Source organism: Leptosomus discolor, chromosome 1 (assembly GCF_034619465.1).
Source record: "Leptosomus discolor isolate bLepDis1 chromosome 1, bLepDis1.hap2, whole genome shotgun sequence".
Classification (NCBI taxonomy): domain Eukaryota; kingdom Metazoa; phylum Chordata; class Aves; order Leptosomiformes; family Leptosomidae; genus Leptosomus; species Leptosomus discolor.
In genome coordinates, this window is record NC_141391.1 from 156,150,118 (window position 1) to 156,169,423 (window position 19,306).

The window sequence follows — 19,306 nt, forward strand, 5'->3', positions numbered from 1 at the left end:
AGTTAGAATTGGCAAGGAGCAAGTGCTTAGGAATCAGCTGTTCACCCTCCCCTTTCCAATACAAGGAGCAGGGGGCATCACAGAAAACAAAAAGATGGCAGGATAAAAGCAAGATGAAACAAGATGACATGGTCCTTCATATAACATGCTGTGGAAATCCCTGCCAGCAGCTCAGATCGCTTTAGAAGGACTGGACAAGCTCACGGAAAAGAAATCTGTTGAGCGTTACTAAATATCATCCCTTCTAGAGAAAGTTCCCGAGACACAAATAACTAGAAGCTGAAGAGTTACTCAAGGCAAAGCATCACAGGTACCGGCCCTGTTCTTCTCCCCTTCTACAGGCTTTTGCTTTCGGCACCTGGGCTAGTTGGCCTTTTGGTCTGACCTAAGACAGCCACTCAAATGCTTGTAGAAAAGTAGGTGGAGACACTTTCCTTTATATATCTATCAGTATAAACAGTATCTCTAAATGTGGTATTTTATTTCTACAATCTGTAAATTGTTAATCCTCATTACAGAAGAGTTCCTACAAAAGAGCTCTTGCAGAGGAATTGCCACAAGATAAATGTATTGTTGAGAAGTAATTAAGATGTTGAATACTGTGTTCCTTGTTAGAATCCAGCTATTGATTCTGAAGCAGAACCTGTATGCCAATTCCAAAAAGACAACAATTTCAACAGTTAGTCAAGGTTGCTATTAGAATTGAATGATATTTGTTATGCAAACAGTAGACACAGTCATGAATCTTTTGCAGAAACTCATGTCAGTTTTCAAGTAGTTTTTATAAGATTGGTGTCAGCTGCCTTTCTTAACATGAGTCTCCTTTGACTTGAATTATTTTGCAATGCAGAACTGTTGCCTTGACATTATATAGATGAACAAAAGCATTAGAGGATGTCAAAATATCACAGGAACTCTTTATATCAGGAGCAGAAGCCTAGTATTTAGCCTCCAGCAGGGCTGGCCTCTTTGATCCTGGAAACATCCACGAGATAGTCTACAGAATACGCAATAATAAGCAAAACTCTCAATTCAGAGGTGTAAAGTTACACCTGACACATGAGATTTGGATATCAGATATCCCTGCTTGGGGGGAAAAATAAAAATCCACACAAACCTCTCTCAGACATCTTGCAGAACGCGTGACTCATTACCTGTAGCTGTGAGCGACACACGGAGGTCTGCCTGGCTGTCAGAAGCAGCGCAGATTAGAGCAGACATGCAAGGGCTGGTAACAGTCCCCAGGTGATTACACATTAGCTGAGGTTTGCTGGCACACAACACAAATTGGCAGCCCTTCAGCTCTGGCACTATCTGTGCTACCATTCAAGGAGAAGGTGCAGTACGGTATGCTTTCTCCACTGCTTTGTGGAGATCGACCCACCCCACCTCTCTCACACGTAAACACACAGGGAGACATATTCAGCCTTTAAGACCCACAGTGACATGCAGAGGACTCCATAGAGGAGCGGCTTCTGGCTGGAGAAGTAGGCTTTTCCCCCCCAGGGTTTTAGGAAAAACTTGGAAAACCTAGGAACCGAGCAAGTCACTCAAAAGTTAGCACTGCAAAGGCAATGACTTCAGCATGCCCAGCATTTACAGGAGAACATCCAAGACCTTCTAAATAAACCATCGACGAGCTTGTCCACAGGTGTCAGATTCTCATCACTGGGGCAGGGAGCCTTTCCCTGAATAACTGTCTAGAGCTGAAAATACCTTTGAAAAGTTCTAGCAAGGGATTTGACTTTTTTCTCTAAATGCTTGTACACAGCAGGGGAAGTGAAATCCCTACTGATCCAGATTCCCATTTTAATTTTTGGATCTCCATAGAGAAAGAAATATCGCCAACGCTGTTTCTATTACAGATATTATGTAGAATGGTTTTTTTTGTTCTCTGGAGAAGAGGAAAGGGGTTGACAATGTTTTCACACAAACACATCTGTAGTCCAGTACAGAGCAGAATAATGATGGTTTGGGCATTAAAGACATTTACCCATTTTTTCATCAAGAAGAAAAATAACCCATGGCAAAAGTTCAATTGCCCACAAAAGGCACAGCTTCTTTGCAAGAAAAAAAGCTCAGGTTGCGACAACGTTGTGGTGGATACAGGCAATGTCAAGAGAGAAAATTCTGTAATTTAAAAATGCCACCCATGCATCTTTTTACTTCTAAAGGCAAAGACATCTTTATCCAGTGCAACAACCTAGATCACATCACGGTAAATTTCCAGTAGGATGCTACATCTTACAGAACAAGTCATGAATACTTGATGTGCCTTTTAAATATCTTAGTTCCATCTCTTGAAAAGAATTATCCTTGCATAGACCAATGAATCTTGCATAGAAATGCTGCTCTGACCTGCTTCCTTAACTCCCTGTTTAAAAAGGGTCCAAATAACTTTGATCTAAGCACATTTTACCATCTAATGTCCAGAATGGAAAAGGTAACCTAATATTTTTTAGGTATTGTTAATCCTGCTTTGAGGCAGAGGGATGGATTAGCTAATCACAGTCTCTTCTAGATCCACTTTTTTTTTTTTTATTACTTCCTCTTCGAACCCGGTTTTGCTAGCATCAATTCCCACAAAAGTTTTCTTTCCTACATATTTATGTTTATATTCACTGAAGTAGCAGACTTCTGAGGCTATGCAGAAGTAAAACATCCCTTAGTATTGCCTGAGTTCAGGCCCTCTCTCTATATTCTTTGCAGAAGATAACATTATTTTAAGAAGGACCCTTACCCCATGCTGTCTGCAAGAAGGACAGATGGAGAATACAGTCTACCCTGCTCATATCGTCACCTTAGAAGAAATACTATCCTTGCTATTATCTGTATTATCTTTGAGAGTGACCTGGCCTTGAGGGTGGGGACAAGCAGTAAATCTAGACTCAAGCCTAGCTTCAGGGCTGCTATGGCACGTCAACATGGATGCAATCTTGAGTACTTCTGTGGGTCGTCATCACAGGATCTGAATATTTTTCAACACAGCTATGCCTGTTGAAGTGCGAAATATGCTATTATTGACTGTCACAAGTGAGGGACTGTGATCCAAATAGTCTAAAGGGGTGTCCACAGACCAGATAAGGGACCAAAGCAGGTTAGCTGCACAATACACTGGCCAGTATGATTGAATTGTTGCATAACACAACTATCTGGTGATCTTTACCTCACTAAGGGGTACCCAGGCAGCCATACCCTCAGGGCACACCCAGAAGGCATGTAAGGTCTTATTACCAACAGATAAAAGTATTGGTTTGCTTCATCAGAAGATAGACTGTGAGGGTAAGCAGCTTATGACTTACTTTTAATGGTGGCCATAGGAACACAGAAATCATACCTACTCTGTAAAAGTTAAACCTTTACATACAGAAGATTAAAATTACCAAAATATTTCAGGAAAAAGCAGGAGTTTAAAACCAGAATCAAGTGATTATGGGAAAGAAAGGAAGAAAGAAAAGATGGTACTAGAATGACACATGGGACTATAGAATCCAGGAAAATCTGCAGTGTCTTTAAAGCACCTCTCTGAAGAGAAGAACGTAAATTTGTAAAAGAGACTCGAAATCGAGAATAAAAAGCTCCTGCAAAACTTAACGCCTTGCTTATGTAATCTGCATTACTGTACGTTTACAGAAGTTCTTTCTCTTGATGTTTCATGGAACCAGCCTTTTAGTGGCAAAGTCTTTCTCAACAGCATGAAGTAAACAGGCTTTCCCCTCACACCACTCCCAAACTTCTTGCAGGCTTTTAAGTCACAGGTGGCATAATTTGCTATCAGCTGCTACTGTGAATTCTAACAAATTATTATGCTGCTCACTGATCTGCTATGTTAAAATGGCTAATTAAACACAATGAAAAAAAGACTGGTGATACCTCTGGAGATCCACCAGTGCAGTATGATATCCTATTTCATCTGAGCAAGAAAAGGATGGCTCAGTTTCTTATCTTCCAACGAACATGCATTTTCAAGTGCGAAATACATTGTAGACCCATTACATGGTTGACAAGAATTGTCTTCTATTTCCAGTATGGATACATCATGCATATGTTAATTAAATACTTTGATATTTATACATTCCATTTCTATATTTACATTAAAAGAACTCTTTTTTAAAGATTAATGGAAGCAAGAAGAGCTAGCACTACAAATGCGTCCTTATGGTTTTTTACCAATGAAATATTGATTTCAAGAGAAAAACCCAGATCTTTAACCTAAATATCCTTCCATTTACAGATGCAGTGTATGCCTTCACTTTCATTTGGTACAAAAGTCAAGCTCTATAAAGACGGAATGGAAATAATTATGGGTGGGGTGAGGAAGGGGAAGCCTATGTCCATTTTTAAACTGAGTTTATTTACAGACCTAAATCCCCGGTCACGTGATTTTACTCCTTTGATCATTTCTTTGCATCTACTGGAATAAAAAGTATTAAAAACATAAACAATTTTAAAGGGCAGGGCCAGACCAAATGTTCTTAATCATTCATATGCTGTTGTGACTGTCTGGGGGTCTTCAGTGCTTGTTAAATATGCCCTATTCTGACCCGGAATTCCAATCCACTGCTTGAAGACATGAAGAAATCCCAAAGACAGCCTGCTACTAAGGAAGCCAGAGTACTACTTTTGTTCTGAATCTTGTGCAAAAGAGGAAGATGGCTTTCAAAGTAGATTCTCCTGGCTGTTTGATCTGCTAAGTAATAAAAATTTAAGACACTTTTTATTGCTTTACCTCATTTAGTATTAAAGTATAAGCCATCCACTGGCACAAGGATTGGACTAGATGTCCTTACTGGTTCTTTCTAGTTTGCTTACAGTGACTTCCCTAAAGAAGGCAAAGTGACAGGCTCCCTAGGTGAACCGAAATGAGACTTGCACACAAAGAATTTCAAGGCTTCTGACTCATGAATGATTAAGATGAAGAATACTGTGGAAGCAGTGGAGAAAAACAACCGAGCCATTTTCCCAAAAGAAAGTAAAACTATGAAAGATGTTTCTGGCCTTACAGCCAACCCAACTCAACTTCTCTCTTCCAAAAATCTTGCAACAGCAGGGAGGCACCAAAAATACATGTGATGAAACGGTGTACGAATGGTAATGATCCTCTCCTGCCTTTTTTATATGACCCTTCTCAAATTAGCCAAAACTACTGTGGGGAATTTCTTCAACCAAAATCTGCATTACATGTTACCACAGCACAGGTGAAACAAGGTACCACAGGGTGAAGTTCATCAAAGGATACCCCTTGTTGCCGACCTTGATGCTAACACTCAATCTGCAGTGGCAAGACAAGTGGAAGTTACTATTGATTTGTTCTGACTGCTTTGGAAGTGCAACCACTTTCTGCTTCTCTCATCTTTCACATCATTAATTATCTTGAAAGAGAGCATGGTGTACAGACAAGGCTTGTTACAGAGAAAACTGTATGACAGAACATGAGGTGACAGTACAAGAACATGACTACAGTACCACAGGATTAGCACAGGCAGATTATTTTGCCTTTAATAATGCCTCTGAAGGTATAGTCAGTAATAAGCATATCTGACATACAGACTCGTTCTCTTTAGCTGTAAAAAGGAAAAGTAGGATTTATAACCCTTTAGTCACTTTTCCATTCTTTTTACTGAACACATCCTTTGCAAAAATCCTGCATCACATATTTTTCAATTTACAGTCTTGGGCAGGAAAAAGACAGACTGCTGAATTTCTCACCATCCTAACCCAGTCCTCCAACACTCCAGCCAACACGCTCACCCATGCGGTCTCATGCAGATCCACTAATTAAGGTTATAGTCCTGCAACAGGCTCTCACAACCACGACACAAGAGCCCCGGCAGAACATGGAGCACCAAGGATAGGCTCTAGCAAATTCTAGTTCCAGCATCATGTATAACGGATAGCGCTGTTTAGCTGTCAAATTAGTTTACCAGAAGCTCTCCAAAGAAAAATTCAGCCCTCTGCAGGAACAAGGTCAGTGATTCAACACTCAATACATTTCCTCTTATTCAGTCCTAGCCAAAGCCTTGAAATGAAGCGATAAAGAAAGATTCCTTTCAGGCTCAGTGCCCACATTTCAGAAGGATGTATCTAGATAACGCGGTATCATATATCTAGGAGAACAAATAAAACACTATGGGATTTCTGACTTCAACTATTATTTGACTTTTTTCCTTTTTCTCTTTTTTTGTCTGTTTGTTTTGTTTTTTAAACTGGAAGGCTGCTGAAACTGTGTTTCCACATGCTATTTAAGGATGCTAGGTGTTCCCCAGACTCTCACATTCATGTATGCTCAGAATACTCCAGCTCCTCTCATCACAGCGTCCCCTCTTACCTTCTGCCGCTGCTGAATGTTGCTCATCGTGTCTGGCTGAAACTCCAGTTTGTCTGTTCGACAAAGTTTCCAGTATAAAATAATAACGATCAGAAGCACTACAGCAACTGGGACTGCCACACCAACAATAATCCATAGGTTGCTATTCTGTGACTCCGAGGTGGACTCCTTCTGCTTCTCCACAGCTGTGAAGTTAAAAGGAAGACAGCAATATTATGTGGTTACATATTTTAAACAGAGGACACTTCGAGGTTACGAATTTTTACGTTCTTGTAAATGCTAGTTAAGGAATTTATCAGAAACCAGCTGCACATCACAGGAAACGTCATACCACTTGAAAGTCAGCGTACGTCATGCTCAGGAAGCATGGGGCAGCTGATTGATTGTCCCGGCCTACCTCCTGAAGACCTGTGCTTAAAATACTAATGAAAATACACTTCTGCCACATCATTCTGTAACCCAAAACTGAACTGACATAGTGAAACGGGTCCAGAAAAATGACTTGCTACTAACAAAGGTAAGAAGGACTTTCCAACATTACTGCCTGTTTTCTGCTTTAAGCAGTATGATCAGCTGCCTCTTCTCTTTAAATATACATTATATATTTTGTTACCTTCCCCATCAATAATCATAATCAGTTTGAAATCAGTAGGACCCTCCTCACACCCCAAGGCATATAATTCTGTGGTTTTTATTACTTTTTTTCCTTTCACTGTTTCACTGGGATCCTTTAGCCCCAAGCAGAAGACAGACGTACTGGGAGTTGTAATCAAACCAGTCACGCTTGTAAAAAGTGAACTGGAAGACTCGTGAAAACTTTCAATTGCTCTGTTTTGCATAGGGGTTATATGTGGGACTAAAAACCACAGCAGTAATACATTTTTTTTTGTCAAACTGATGCACTTTCTTAAAATGATGTTTTCAAGTTAAAAAGAATATTTCTTTGCAATCTTATTTTTATATATAATTTTCTTAATATTCATTCCAATGATGAACTTAGAGATTAAAGGAACATATTATAATTCTTAGATTTTATACATCTGACAGCTCATTTATGTTACATTTTCTGTTATAAAAATAACCTTTTTTGGGTCTAGTTTCTTCCAACAAGAAGAAACATTTTTAAAATTTCTATGATTCTATGTCTCTTAAAAGAACTTTCTAATGACGCGTCAAAGATAACAAGTTTCAACACGCAGCATAAGCTATAAACACTTCATGAAGTTTGTTCAACACTCACCATTTTTGTAAAGGGAATTTATTCTTGCAACTTCTTGCATTTCTATCTAACCAATATTACAGTCCCTTAACAGATATTAAGCAGATGTATACGAGCTACTGACCTATCTTGAAACCACTGTTTCAATGAGGGATAAAATTTAGGAACACATCCAGATGGTGCAATTATTACTATTTTCTTTCTTTTCTTTCTGCAGAGAATTTTGAAAATCAGACACATGCTTCTTCTATTGGCAAAATACCCTGTGGTACAATGTAACTCATGCCTCCATATTGCACAGAAAACAGAAAAGGTAATTAAGCATTCATACCAATGATGTATATTGCAGCTGATATACATGTCTGTTACTGTTTTAAATACTTTCAAGTTTCTTTCCTAATCATAACATGGAATTCTGAGTAGGTCTTCTGCCTCACTCCTTACTGCAAATTATTTATATATCAAACTTCCTGAATAAAGCATTTATATGACCTGTCATATTTATTCTGATGTCTATCTAGTAAAGATAACATCACTTTTATATTCTCTTTATTAAAAGTTGACATTACTTATATATTACTGATGGACAAACAATAAAATAAGGTCAATCATATTCAATGACGAAAAACTGTTTCTTTTTGCTTATACCCTTCAAAATGCCCCAACTAGCATTTGCCTACATCTTTCCCTCACAGAAACAGTAATTCAGACAAACAAAAAATAGCGACTTGTGTTAAACTTTACTGCTGTTACTCAGCTAAAGGAAACACTCATTTCACACCGACACCCTCCCATCCCACAATCGTGGGGCTTGTGCAAGCTCCTGGGCAAGATAAGCTGCAGAGAAATATTGGACAAGCAGAAAGAGATGAAAATGGCAAGAAAGTACCTAGTTAGCACAGTATTTTTCTAGCACAAGCACTAAAGTGAATGCAGTAAGGCTTACACTCAAGGACCCTGTTGCAACTCCAAGGCCAGCAGAGTCTTCAAGAAGCAAAGCCACACCACATAGCTCACCGCAACACTGCTAAAATTTTATTTCCTCAGGAGCGTCCCAAGAACAAAACACTGCCACAGTGCGCACTGTCTAGTGCCATAATCTCTAAAGCTAATGTCACCCTTCCTGCTTCTCTTTGCTGGCATCAGTGTGGATTTGACAGGGCTTACGCTGTGCAACGGTGCCTTCAATGCGGTATCCAAGGATGATTGCAGCCCGCTGGATATCAACTCTGTTCATCAAGTCTGAGCACTTCAGAGCACTAAGTCTCTCTCCATCTTGGTCCTCCACAAAATAGATCAGCTCCACAGGGTTATCAACACCAACTAACCGTGATACGTTCACAATCTGAAAAGAAATTGGAAGGCTTTTACATTTCAAGTTGTATTTATTTGGGGCTCCCATACATTTGGTCTTTCAGTCCTTACCCTCTCTTCCCCTTCCCTTCACAGGGCCTAGATCTTAAGGCCACTTGTCTAAAAAGAAACATTTGGAACAGCTTTGTCAAGATGGCATCAGAAGCTGTCTTAATTGTCACGGTGTGCAACCCTAGTGCATAAAAAAAACATTCCACCTTGTACTATGATGTAGAAACACAACTGCTGTTAAGGAAAACCCCTCTATCTGTGACACCAAATTACGCTAACCATCTAACTACTGTGAACTGGTACAGTTTGGAAATTGTCAATATCCAGAGAAGTCTGATGGGAAGACGTGCTGTGTGAAGCACTCCAAAACACTGTATGCAGCAAAGGCAACATACACACAGGCTAATTCTCTCATCTGAGAAGAGCTTAAGTCAATGATGAGCAAGTGTAGATACACAGAGCTAATAGTCAGTAATAATAATTTGCTTCCGAACTAAAATTCAGGATATTTTCACCTAATACTTATACAAAAGATTCTGAGCAGAAGCCTTCCAGAGGAAGACAACATTGCTGGAATAATATATCGGTGTCTAATTACACAAGCACAACTCAACTGCTCCAGGACCTGGAAAATTTACAGAAGTATCTATTTTGTAACTGAAACAAAAATTTCCATGGAAGCAATCCCTTGTATAATAAAATTTTATGGCAAGCCTGAAGTTTCCACTTTTTTTCCTATTTGTTTCACAACAACGTACAGATCCAATATTGAAGTAAGAGACCTGCTTTCACTCTAAAGCTGCCGACACCATGTCACACTGGAAGCCTCTACCGCAATTTAGCACTTGTTAGTAGGAGCTACTGAAGAGATTAATGTAAATGCTTTTTTCCCTTCTCTAAATACCTAGTTTTACTTTGTTATTCGTAACACACACCTTTTTGTTCCAGTTTTTCCGAATGTTAAGCAGCTACACAGGCAAATATCCTGTTATATTCAAATAGGACTGTTTGCGCTTCCTGAAGGAAAGCACCCGCATGGTCACCTTCACCCTCCAAACAGCTCCAAACCCTGGCATCCACCTTTCTTCAGGGAGGAATGTATTTGACACTGTGGGAAGCAATTCTTCCTACCTACTTCTAAAGATGTTAATAATCAAAAGAATGCATGCTATGAGGAAGCCCTGGAGATACTCTCTAACCACCAAACATCTACATTGCATATGAGAATCACGTAACAATTTTGAATTCCTGTAAAATTAAATCTTATATATAATAACTCTCCTCTGTTTAACTATTTACATGCAATGGTGAGCTCAACCTAGAATTAGGCCAAACAAATAGTAGATGGTATTCTATCACGTAAAACAGAGTTTGAAGAGCTCTGGAAGGAATTGCCACAAGTAGAGCAATATATTTTGCTTCCTTCAGAATTATCCTTTACTATGAAGTACATATTTAATAAATTAGAATCTCAAACACTGCCCACAGGCTTAAAGTGAAGCAAACACACAAATGTTTGCATGTCTGAGGCTTACAATAGCAAAGCTTTATATTGTTTTCCTTCCTAGTTTCCAACAAACAATCAGGTTGCAGTAAAGCGGTGCAATGTTCTAGGTCAAGAGGGATGATGTCCTGGTCTTCGGGGACACCAACTCAATATGTCCTAAAAAAACATTTTCCAGGAGTGGTAACAGCAAGGTATATAATAAAAACTAAAAAGAAAAAGAAAAAAAAAAAAAGAAAAAGCACTATTGTCATGAAACTCTTCTAGGTCAAATCAGCTAAAAGAAAAGCAAAGAATAATGTTCAGTGTCAGTCACATTTGATGTAAGAAACAGGATACCTACAAATAGAGCAGAAAAAAATGTGCAAACTTCTGTAACACAGCAAGACCTGATAACAGGACCCATTAACCAATGCTGCTTCTCATCCTGAATGCTACTCCCTCTTCTACCAGCTAAGGGGCATCCAATCCCTGACTAAAAGTAACAAAACAGTATCAATAAATAAGGTTTCAATGCACATACTCAGCAGCTGTAAAGCTAAATCTGGTTTCACGGAAACCAGATATATCATTAGTTAACAAATGTCCACAGCTTCGTATTTCTGCTTCAGCTGGGCTGCCTTCACCACAGCCTGGCCTCAGTGCACAGAGAAGCAGGGTGCATGGAGTGGTATCTGCTTTCAGCATAGATGAACCCTTCTTAAGTAGCACTTAACTCACATGGAGAGCAAGGGAGTTGAAAGGCCACATGGGACTGCAAGTCAATGGGTTCTTCATTTAATTTTATGAAACCTCTCTGTGTATAGCAAAGCTACAGAATCAGAGAAATGTAGGAGATTCTTAAATTGAATTTTCATACCTTTCATGGCATTGTGGAGTATCCAAGAAGTTCTATAATTACGTGTGTGTTATATACACAGAGTAACAGTCAGAAGCTGGCTGAATGGGTTAAAAAAGGAACTTCTCCACAGCTGCCTTTAGAAAGGGTAGAAGGACAGATTCCAGTGCAAGTTGCCACAATTGAAACAATACAATTTTTAACACAATATTAAAACCAACAGCTTATGTCTCCCTATGCTGAGGAACAGGGATGGCTGGAACCAGAGCAGAGATAGGAAGAAGCAGCTGGAGGTATTTTGGTATAGTATAGAGAACATGCGAACGAGCATGAAGAAATTCAATGGAGGGTGGAGGTGCAGGCTGGTGTTGATGAAATAAGCTCATTATTTTAAGGTAAGTTTTATCTGAAATAACTTGCTCTGAATACACAGTATTCTGTGACTGCTCACACCATACTGAGGGAAGCTGCAGACAAAATTTCAAATCCAATGGGAGATGGTTATAGGTTTCTATTCTGGGAAAGCTGATGTCTATGAGACAACTAGACTTGTACATAAACTCAGCAACTGTGACAATATCGCCACTTCAGTTTTCCTCTCTGTCACACTGATTCACTAAAAAACCTTTTTTTTAAACTAACCTCTGAGTTTGCTACAACACAGAAAATGGCACACTGGATCTGAACTGGTCTTAAGTCTGTTTTTAAAATTGAGGTACACAGTCCCTGTGCCCAGTTTTTACACAGTTTCTGTATACTAAGTTTGGGTGTCATTTTGCTCCAAATTATACTCTCTGTGAAGCTTCAGATTGGTTTTGTCTCGTATTTCACAGAGGTGTGTCTATCCTTGAGAGTGCTAAGAATGCAAGCAGAGGCAGAAATGGTATTTTCCAGTCATCCAGCAAAGCAGCCCATGTGTAAGAAAGCATTTAAGCATGTTACATTTATACTTTTGGCAGTGAGGGATGACATAGGAAGGGGGGAAATAAAAGAATTTCAATACATAGGAGGCAGAAAATAAAAAAAAGGAAGAAAAGACTAATTCAACCTCTGTGTACATAAAAGATACCATGTTTGTTGATACTAGATGTGCATTTAGCCTCCACAAAGTAAAGGCTTAGCTGCGTTCAGGTGTGAGTAAATTTAATTTAAAAAGTGTTTTCAAGAGAATATCATAGGTCAGTGAACAGAGTTGCCTTGGTAACCAAATCTTGTTCGTAATTTAAAGCGGGGAAATCCAAGTGGTGGGCAAGCTCACAAGGCATTTGCAGAGTGTCAGTCAGCCAGTGGGACGTCCCAGTCAGCAACCCCGTAAGGAGCAAGGAATATCTGGGTGAACTGGGTCAGGGTTTTGAAGGCATGAGCATTACTTAGAAACAAGTAAACATGAAGTGCACGTTATGAGGATTATTTTCCTTTTTTCGCTCGTTCATCCCCTAGGGAAAAAATAATCAAAAGGGATTCTGCTTTCTGCCTTATTAAAAGTAGGATTTTAGTGTCCAGGCAATTAAATCATGCTGTACTGTGGTCTGAACGGTTCAGCAGACAAGGCAACACAAAGCATATGTGAAACGGGTAACCCGGACCTGAGAAATCCCTCACAGGAACCTGTCAGGCCAGGAAACGGCGGTGCCGCTCGTGGCAGCCAGCTTCCTCCTGGAGCGCCCCGGCTGGGGCTGGACAGGGCGGCGCTGGCTGTCACAGCACCAAACACTTACCCACTGCAGCGGGGCCCCCCGTGCCGAGCTGGGGAGACCGGTAAGTGAACGGAGAGGGCCAGGGCGCTGAAGGAAGGCTAAGGAAAGTGCCTCTGCTGAGGCTTGGCCGACACAGAGGTAGCACGACTGGGCCTTTCCTCACATTACACACTTGGGAGAGACACACAAGCTGTCAGCAGAAAACTAAGAGAATGAACCTCTGCCTTAATAAAAAGCTCAACTCAGTCACTATGTCCCCGCAGAGCTACCAATTCCTCTCACACGTTACCGCTATAGTGTTGCCTAACATTCTCCTTAAACCAGAACATCGTGCTTCTTGTCACTCAGTAGGATCACCCTTTTCACTATTAGGTTCAAAATACCAAACACGCTGAAATGAGGGAAAATTAATTATTTTTGTAGTAGTTCCTGCTGCATTTTTAAACTACAATTAAGCCGTTTAATTCCTCAAAAAAATCAATGAGAATTGAGTTACTACGGTAAACTATTGACAAAATATAGCATAGGGCCTAGCCTCTGCAGATGCAATGCAAACCACGTTAAACATGTGCCTTCAAATTTGCAGCAACAGCACACACATGTTAAAAATATACATCACTTGCTCCGTGAAACATTGAGCATCACACAAAAATCAACACAACTATCTCATGCGTAACGGTCAGGTATGAGGGGGTTTTTGTACATAATGGTTATAGGCTTTTTAATTTTTTTTTTCATCACAGAGTGCCTCCTGTTAACAACACAGATAGCCAAACAGGAGAGGAAAGCATGCTATCTGGGCACCTCAGGTAGTCCAAAGACCTTATTCTAGATTTAAAGAGTAATTTTTAACATTCTTAGATCCTAACACATGCCTTTAGAAATGAAATCTAAACCTTACAAGGTATCACTTCTATTTTCTTAGTATGTGAAAGGAAACCAATACGCCTGCAGTAACATTCACAAATAATTGCTTCACCTTCTGACCCACAGTCCTGATTTTCCACAGAGCTTAGAAATGTCACAGTTCAATACACTATAAATATCTTTCACCTCAGGAAAAATTCCGGTCTACAGGGCTCAACACAAGTGAAATGTGTGTCTAGTCTTCAGTGGATACATGCACGTCCTGCTAATAATGAGTATCCAACACTTCGGCCTTGCTGGCAGCTTTTGTTCTTATTTTCACTTCATTGTGGCCTACTGTCAAGAGCAGTCACTGGTTTGTGTGCAAGAAATACATATAGGAAAATCTGAATATAAAGCACAAAGAACATTAATAGCCCTCCCTAAAGCCACAAATAGATGCATATATACAACATATTTCAAAACACAGATATAAACTTGGCTATGAGGAATAGAATTAGCAGCAGTAGAACTAAAAGGTTTATTGCACATAACTGTGGACCAGATCCTCAACTGACATTGGAGCATCCTTGAAAGAAATCACCCTCCACTCAGGAGCCAACTACCAGGTGCACCACTCCAGCTACACGCAATAGCCTCTAAGGCTGTCTCACCTACCACACACCTGAACATCCTGCCAAAGCATGCTACCAAGAAGCTATAGTACCTTATGGTACCTACCATTCTCGTGCAGGAAAGCAGGACACCTATTTCGGACACCTAGCAGCAAGGTATCTCCTTCAGCCTTCCTTCTTCCACATCTCCTTTGTTACGCTGCTAACCCTATGTAACAGCATGGGCTGTGAGCACCTGGAGAAGCCCTGCGTTATGTGGGGTGGTACGATGTGTCACCATAACTAAGAGAATCCTCCACTGCCCAAAGACAGCAGTTTGCAGACTCTTTGCACTAACTAAGTGGCATAAATGAGAAGCACTGCTGTTTGGAACACGAACTGAAGACTTCATCTTATGTCCCAGTAAGTAATACAAAGTCATAAGAAAAACGCTGTATTTTCACTTTCCAAAGTACTATTCTTTAGCCAGAAAGGACCTGCTTGTAGTTTTGTATGTGCAAAAATAAATTACACGAGCTTTATTATGTAAAACCATAAAACTGTAATCTACATATACACATTTTATAGGCTGTGGTATCTTTGCTAGCAAAACTAGGAATATTTGTTCAATTTATATGCAAGGGGCTGACTGAGGCATAAAGAACAAAGTGCAGTAAGAGGTGTTGGGAATAGATGATCTGAAGCAGACATCTATTTACAGCAATTCAAAGCTGCACAAAATAAAAATAAAATAAAATCTCTATTACTGAAACAGATGTTTCTGGGACAGGAAAACAAAACGAAGAAAATCCCAACATCTGGAAATTTAGGTGGTAGCAAACACTGTAGGGATTAAATTAAATAAAGATAATAGGTCTGAACTACTAGAAGGGCATCTGTGAGGTAAACCAACTGTCGATGAATTAGCTGGAAAAAGTAATTTTTAAGAAGAAGAGCCTTCAAAAAGTATTTTGGCTTTCAGTTTGTTGAACTGACCAGGAGGAACACATGCAAGAACTTAAAACTTACAATTAAATATCCAAGCCTTCCTGGACATTACGTGACTAATTCCACCCGTGACAAAACTATAAAGCAGCACTGGAATCCAGATAGCAGAAGCTAGCATGTGTGCAAAATCTGACATGATTAATCATTCTTACTTGAAATCCATTCCTGTGATCATGAGTACTGTGACAAATAGGCAGTTAAGGGGTAGAACATACTACTCTGCTGCTGCCATCAGGCTGCACATGATTCTATTTCATCTTTCTACACCACCACCAAAACACCACAGAGAGCTGTGAAATAACTGTTCCAGCAGAGTACTTTTTTGACTCAGATGACCATCCCGTCTCCTTTTGCTAGGCACCTCATGTAAGTCAGACAAGATAGCAAGCTTTAAAAATAGGATGTTGGTAACATAATTTTCAATATTGTTTTTAAGAAGTTGTCAGAATTTTCTAGTAGCCACCTAAAATACTCAGTTGTTCCCATTTGTTACATTTAGCTTAAAAGACAACAAGGTATCTAAAGAATCATATTTTAGGTGCAAAACAAAAGCATCATCAACTAGCTAAACGTGGTATGTGCTTTTGAGTTATCTTAACTCAAAACTTAGACAATATTAACTTAATAACTTATTACCCTTCATTTCTTCCTCTGACTTTGAGCTCTTAATACCTGCACAATGTTGCTGCCTGCAAAACTGGCTCGTCTCCATATCCGCCCTCTGACCAAAGCCTCGTTTAACAGGTGAGCTAGTTTCCGTTCCATCTCAGCCTGAAACACTTCCTCCTGAATTCGCTGGTCGACGACACCCAAGAGAACTACATTGCAGAGAAAGTAACCCAAGAACACAAACAAATTAGTAAAACTTTTCAGTGCCTTTTCTGCAACTTCAATTACAAGCTTTGAGTCACCCTGTGACAGCTCCTGGACAATTCAAGAGTGGCTGTATTCATATGGGAATACCACCCAGTTCAGCTGGAGGTTACATGTTGGAAAGGAAAACACCGGGTGGGAAAAAGTTAAAATAAATAAATAAATAAAAATTAGGGCAGAGGGCATTTTTTGTAATCTCAGCCAGGCCAGACAGACGCAGGACACTGAAAAAACAGTTTCAATTCTAAAAAAACATAAACTTATGAGCATTCAGTGAATTGTTTAAAAATAAATACAAAAGAAAACTCAGTCTAAATTGTCTGCTGCAACTACTTTCAGTCAAATGTTGTGTTTGGAAGTGATACAGAAGTAGAGATGGGCAGGGCAAGGGTTCAGAATCAAGGAGAAAAAGTAGGAGAACAGAAGCACATGAAGCTGGGTATTCCAAGTGCATCTTCCCTAGATAAGACAAAGATTAACAAGTATGCCCATCATAGAACAAAACATCTGGTTAGTAGCCCTGCCCACTTCACTTCCCAACCCCAGGTACTCTGGGTCACTGAGGCAGCTAATGCTGAGAGGAATCCCTGAGGAACAACTCATGGGAAAGTGTGGACCTTTACTAACATGATGGCATCCAGTAAAAGAAAAGTGGGGTGAATGGAGTGACAATCATTCAAATGACCTAATGAAACAACCCTAAAGGATAGTAAACCAACTCATTGCTGACTGCAGTAAAATCAGTTTTCATTCCTGCGCCACTCCACGAATATGCTTTATATTTTTTAAAAGTCCCTTTTTCAGTAAATGTTTTCATGTTTAGTTTTTTAAGTGCGGCGTTTAATAAAAAGCCATCCAATTAGATAAAATCAATTAAATACAGATTTAAATTTTTTAATTTTTAAAACAGAAATATTAAACCCACTATTTCAATTTAAAAATCTTCACTGCAGATGTCAGTAAAAGGAAACTTTTTTGTGATTTCTCACAGAGATCAACAGCATCTGTCTTCTATATTCAGTCATACACTAAGTATCTCAGAATTAAATAGCAAAATAAATAGACAGTGGCCTAAGGCTATTATATCCAGCAAGTAGAAGACTGTTTCTTGCCTGTGTATTGAATTTCAGTATCAATTAATTACGCTTAATAGCATAGACTGTATTCTACAACTGAGAGGGACAGCTACAGAGAACACTGCATATCCCAATGTTTTATGACTATTGGGATACATGCACATATATCTAATATACACAATATTAAAAACATTCATGTGCATAAATTCTATCATTTTCCCATGTCATGATTCATTACCCTTACAATACAATATACAGACTGGAAGGACTGATCCAGCCAAAGTCTACTAGCTCTTCCCAGGCTGCCCTCAAGAACTGGGATTACAAAAAATTCCTCTGCAGCAAAAAAAGGCGCTGCAATTGGCTTACAGTCAGGAAGTTTACAAAACCCCAAAGGGACATGATTTCTGAGCTGAAAGAACCCGCTTCTTACCGCAGGATCTAAGGGAACTTCCAGCAACCACAAACAAAGCAAACCTAAGGCTGAGCAAGAGAGGGTAGGAGTGTGACAAAGATAAGCCAATACAAATCTCTAAGGAAGGATGACATCAGATGTGTGATGCACACACGTAGCTTCTCTCACGCTACTGAACACGATCTGAAATTCTTCATTTTTCTTCTCTAAAGCAAACTTGGGGGGGCTTCAGAAATCAAGCCGCAACCGGGTTTCCTGCTTAAAAAGTAAACTGGGTCACTGGTGAGAGGAGACACAGATACCTGAAAAAAGAGTAAGGCTATACAACTGGTGAACTACAGGTGGTAAAGTCGTGGGAGGACAAAAGTGTATCCAGTGGGGCATCTGCACCCTAACAGCAAGTTTGGCAGGCACAGCCTGGTCACCATTCAGCCCGTCTGCTTAAAAGAAGCAGGTAGAACCTACAGTGTGCAGGCAACCTCAACATCCTCTGAGCATCTAAACGCAACAGCTCAACCATATCTGTGCATTATAGAATAAAACATCCAGGAGACTTGGGTGGGAGGGATCTGCTGTGAATAAATCAGAAGAGATCAATGAAATGTGATGAAACTCTTTCACGTATTTGGAATGTATCTATTTTCACTCTGTTTTATTCCTGGCATGTTTCGGTAGAAAGTGCCACACAAAATTTTAATTTTCACTGAAAATAAAATAAAAATCTAAAAATCAATGTGGTATATTGACAGTGTACAGAGTAGACACTTTATGCCTGACAGTGTAAGTTGTCTCACTAAGAATGAACTGCTTATAGACAAAAACGACTTTGTGTGCATTATCAAGGAATTGCAGTAGTTCATTCTAGACCCAGGAATTACATTTCCCAGCTATTCCAGCTCACTAGGCCTTTGGTTTTAGGATTTATTCAGCTCAGGCACATTACTACCTCATAAAAATGCAGCACCCCTAAGCTATCGATATTTATGTAGGCTAGTTATCCTGCTAACAAACATAATTGCACTCTTACTTACTCACAGAGACTGTACGTACCTGTTCTCACCCAGGAAGATTTCATCAACTGAGACACATTAAGCTTAGGATAATGAAAGGCTGAGGGAAAAATAGAATGGAGGAAAAACATCCGTAAGAACAGTATCCTCAACAACATACACAAAAAAAAGAAGCCACTTCATAATTTATACTGTCAGTAAGCATATTATTTACACAGATGTATTACTACTCCTGAGGCTACGCAGACACAACAGTGAGGAAAGTGGTCCGAACATACACTCCCCAGTTCGTCTCTGAACAAAAAGCAGTGAACTGAAGCAGTCAGATTTATTACCTGAAAGATTTCAAGCTGCTGTACCGAGGTCATTGCTCCTAGAAATTTAAAAGCTCAATGTCTGAATTGTGACTCCTACTGAGCTAGCTGCAAGATCAGACTTTTGCTCAAAGGGCAACGAGGCAACTCATGAGTGTCTCAGGATGAAAATAAGACCTTCTCTGAGGCAGAAACTACA

At 39.6% G+C, this 19,306-nt stretch overlaps 1 protein-coding gene across 1 annotated transcript in view; it reads right to left on the minus strand.

Moving 5' to 3' along the window:
• The window catches only part of KIAA1549 (KIAA1549 ortholog), a 145,368-nt gene that overhangs the window by 34,118 nt on the left and 91,944 nt on the right, over positions 1–19,306 (minus strand). The window contains exons 7-10 of the mRNA XM_086468085.1: positions 18,834–18,893; positions 16,092–16,237; positions 8,715–8,892; positions 6,329–6,513 (exon numbers count right to left, since the gene is read on the minus strand). Of these exons, the coding sequence (XP_086324211.1) occupies positions 6,329–6,513; positions 8,715–8,892; positions 16,092–16,237; positions 18,834–18,893 (569 nt within the window). The remainder of the gene's footprint in view (positions 1–6,328; positions 6,514–8,714; positions 8,893–16,091; positions 16,238–18,833; positions 18,894–19,306) is intronic.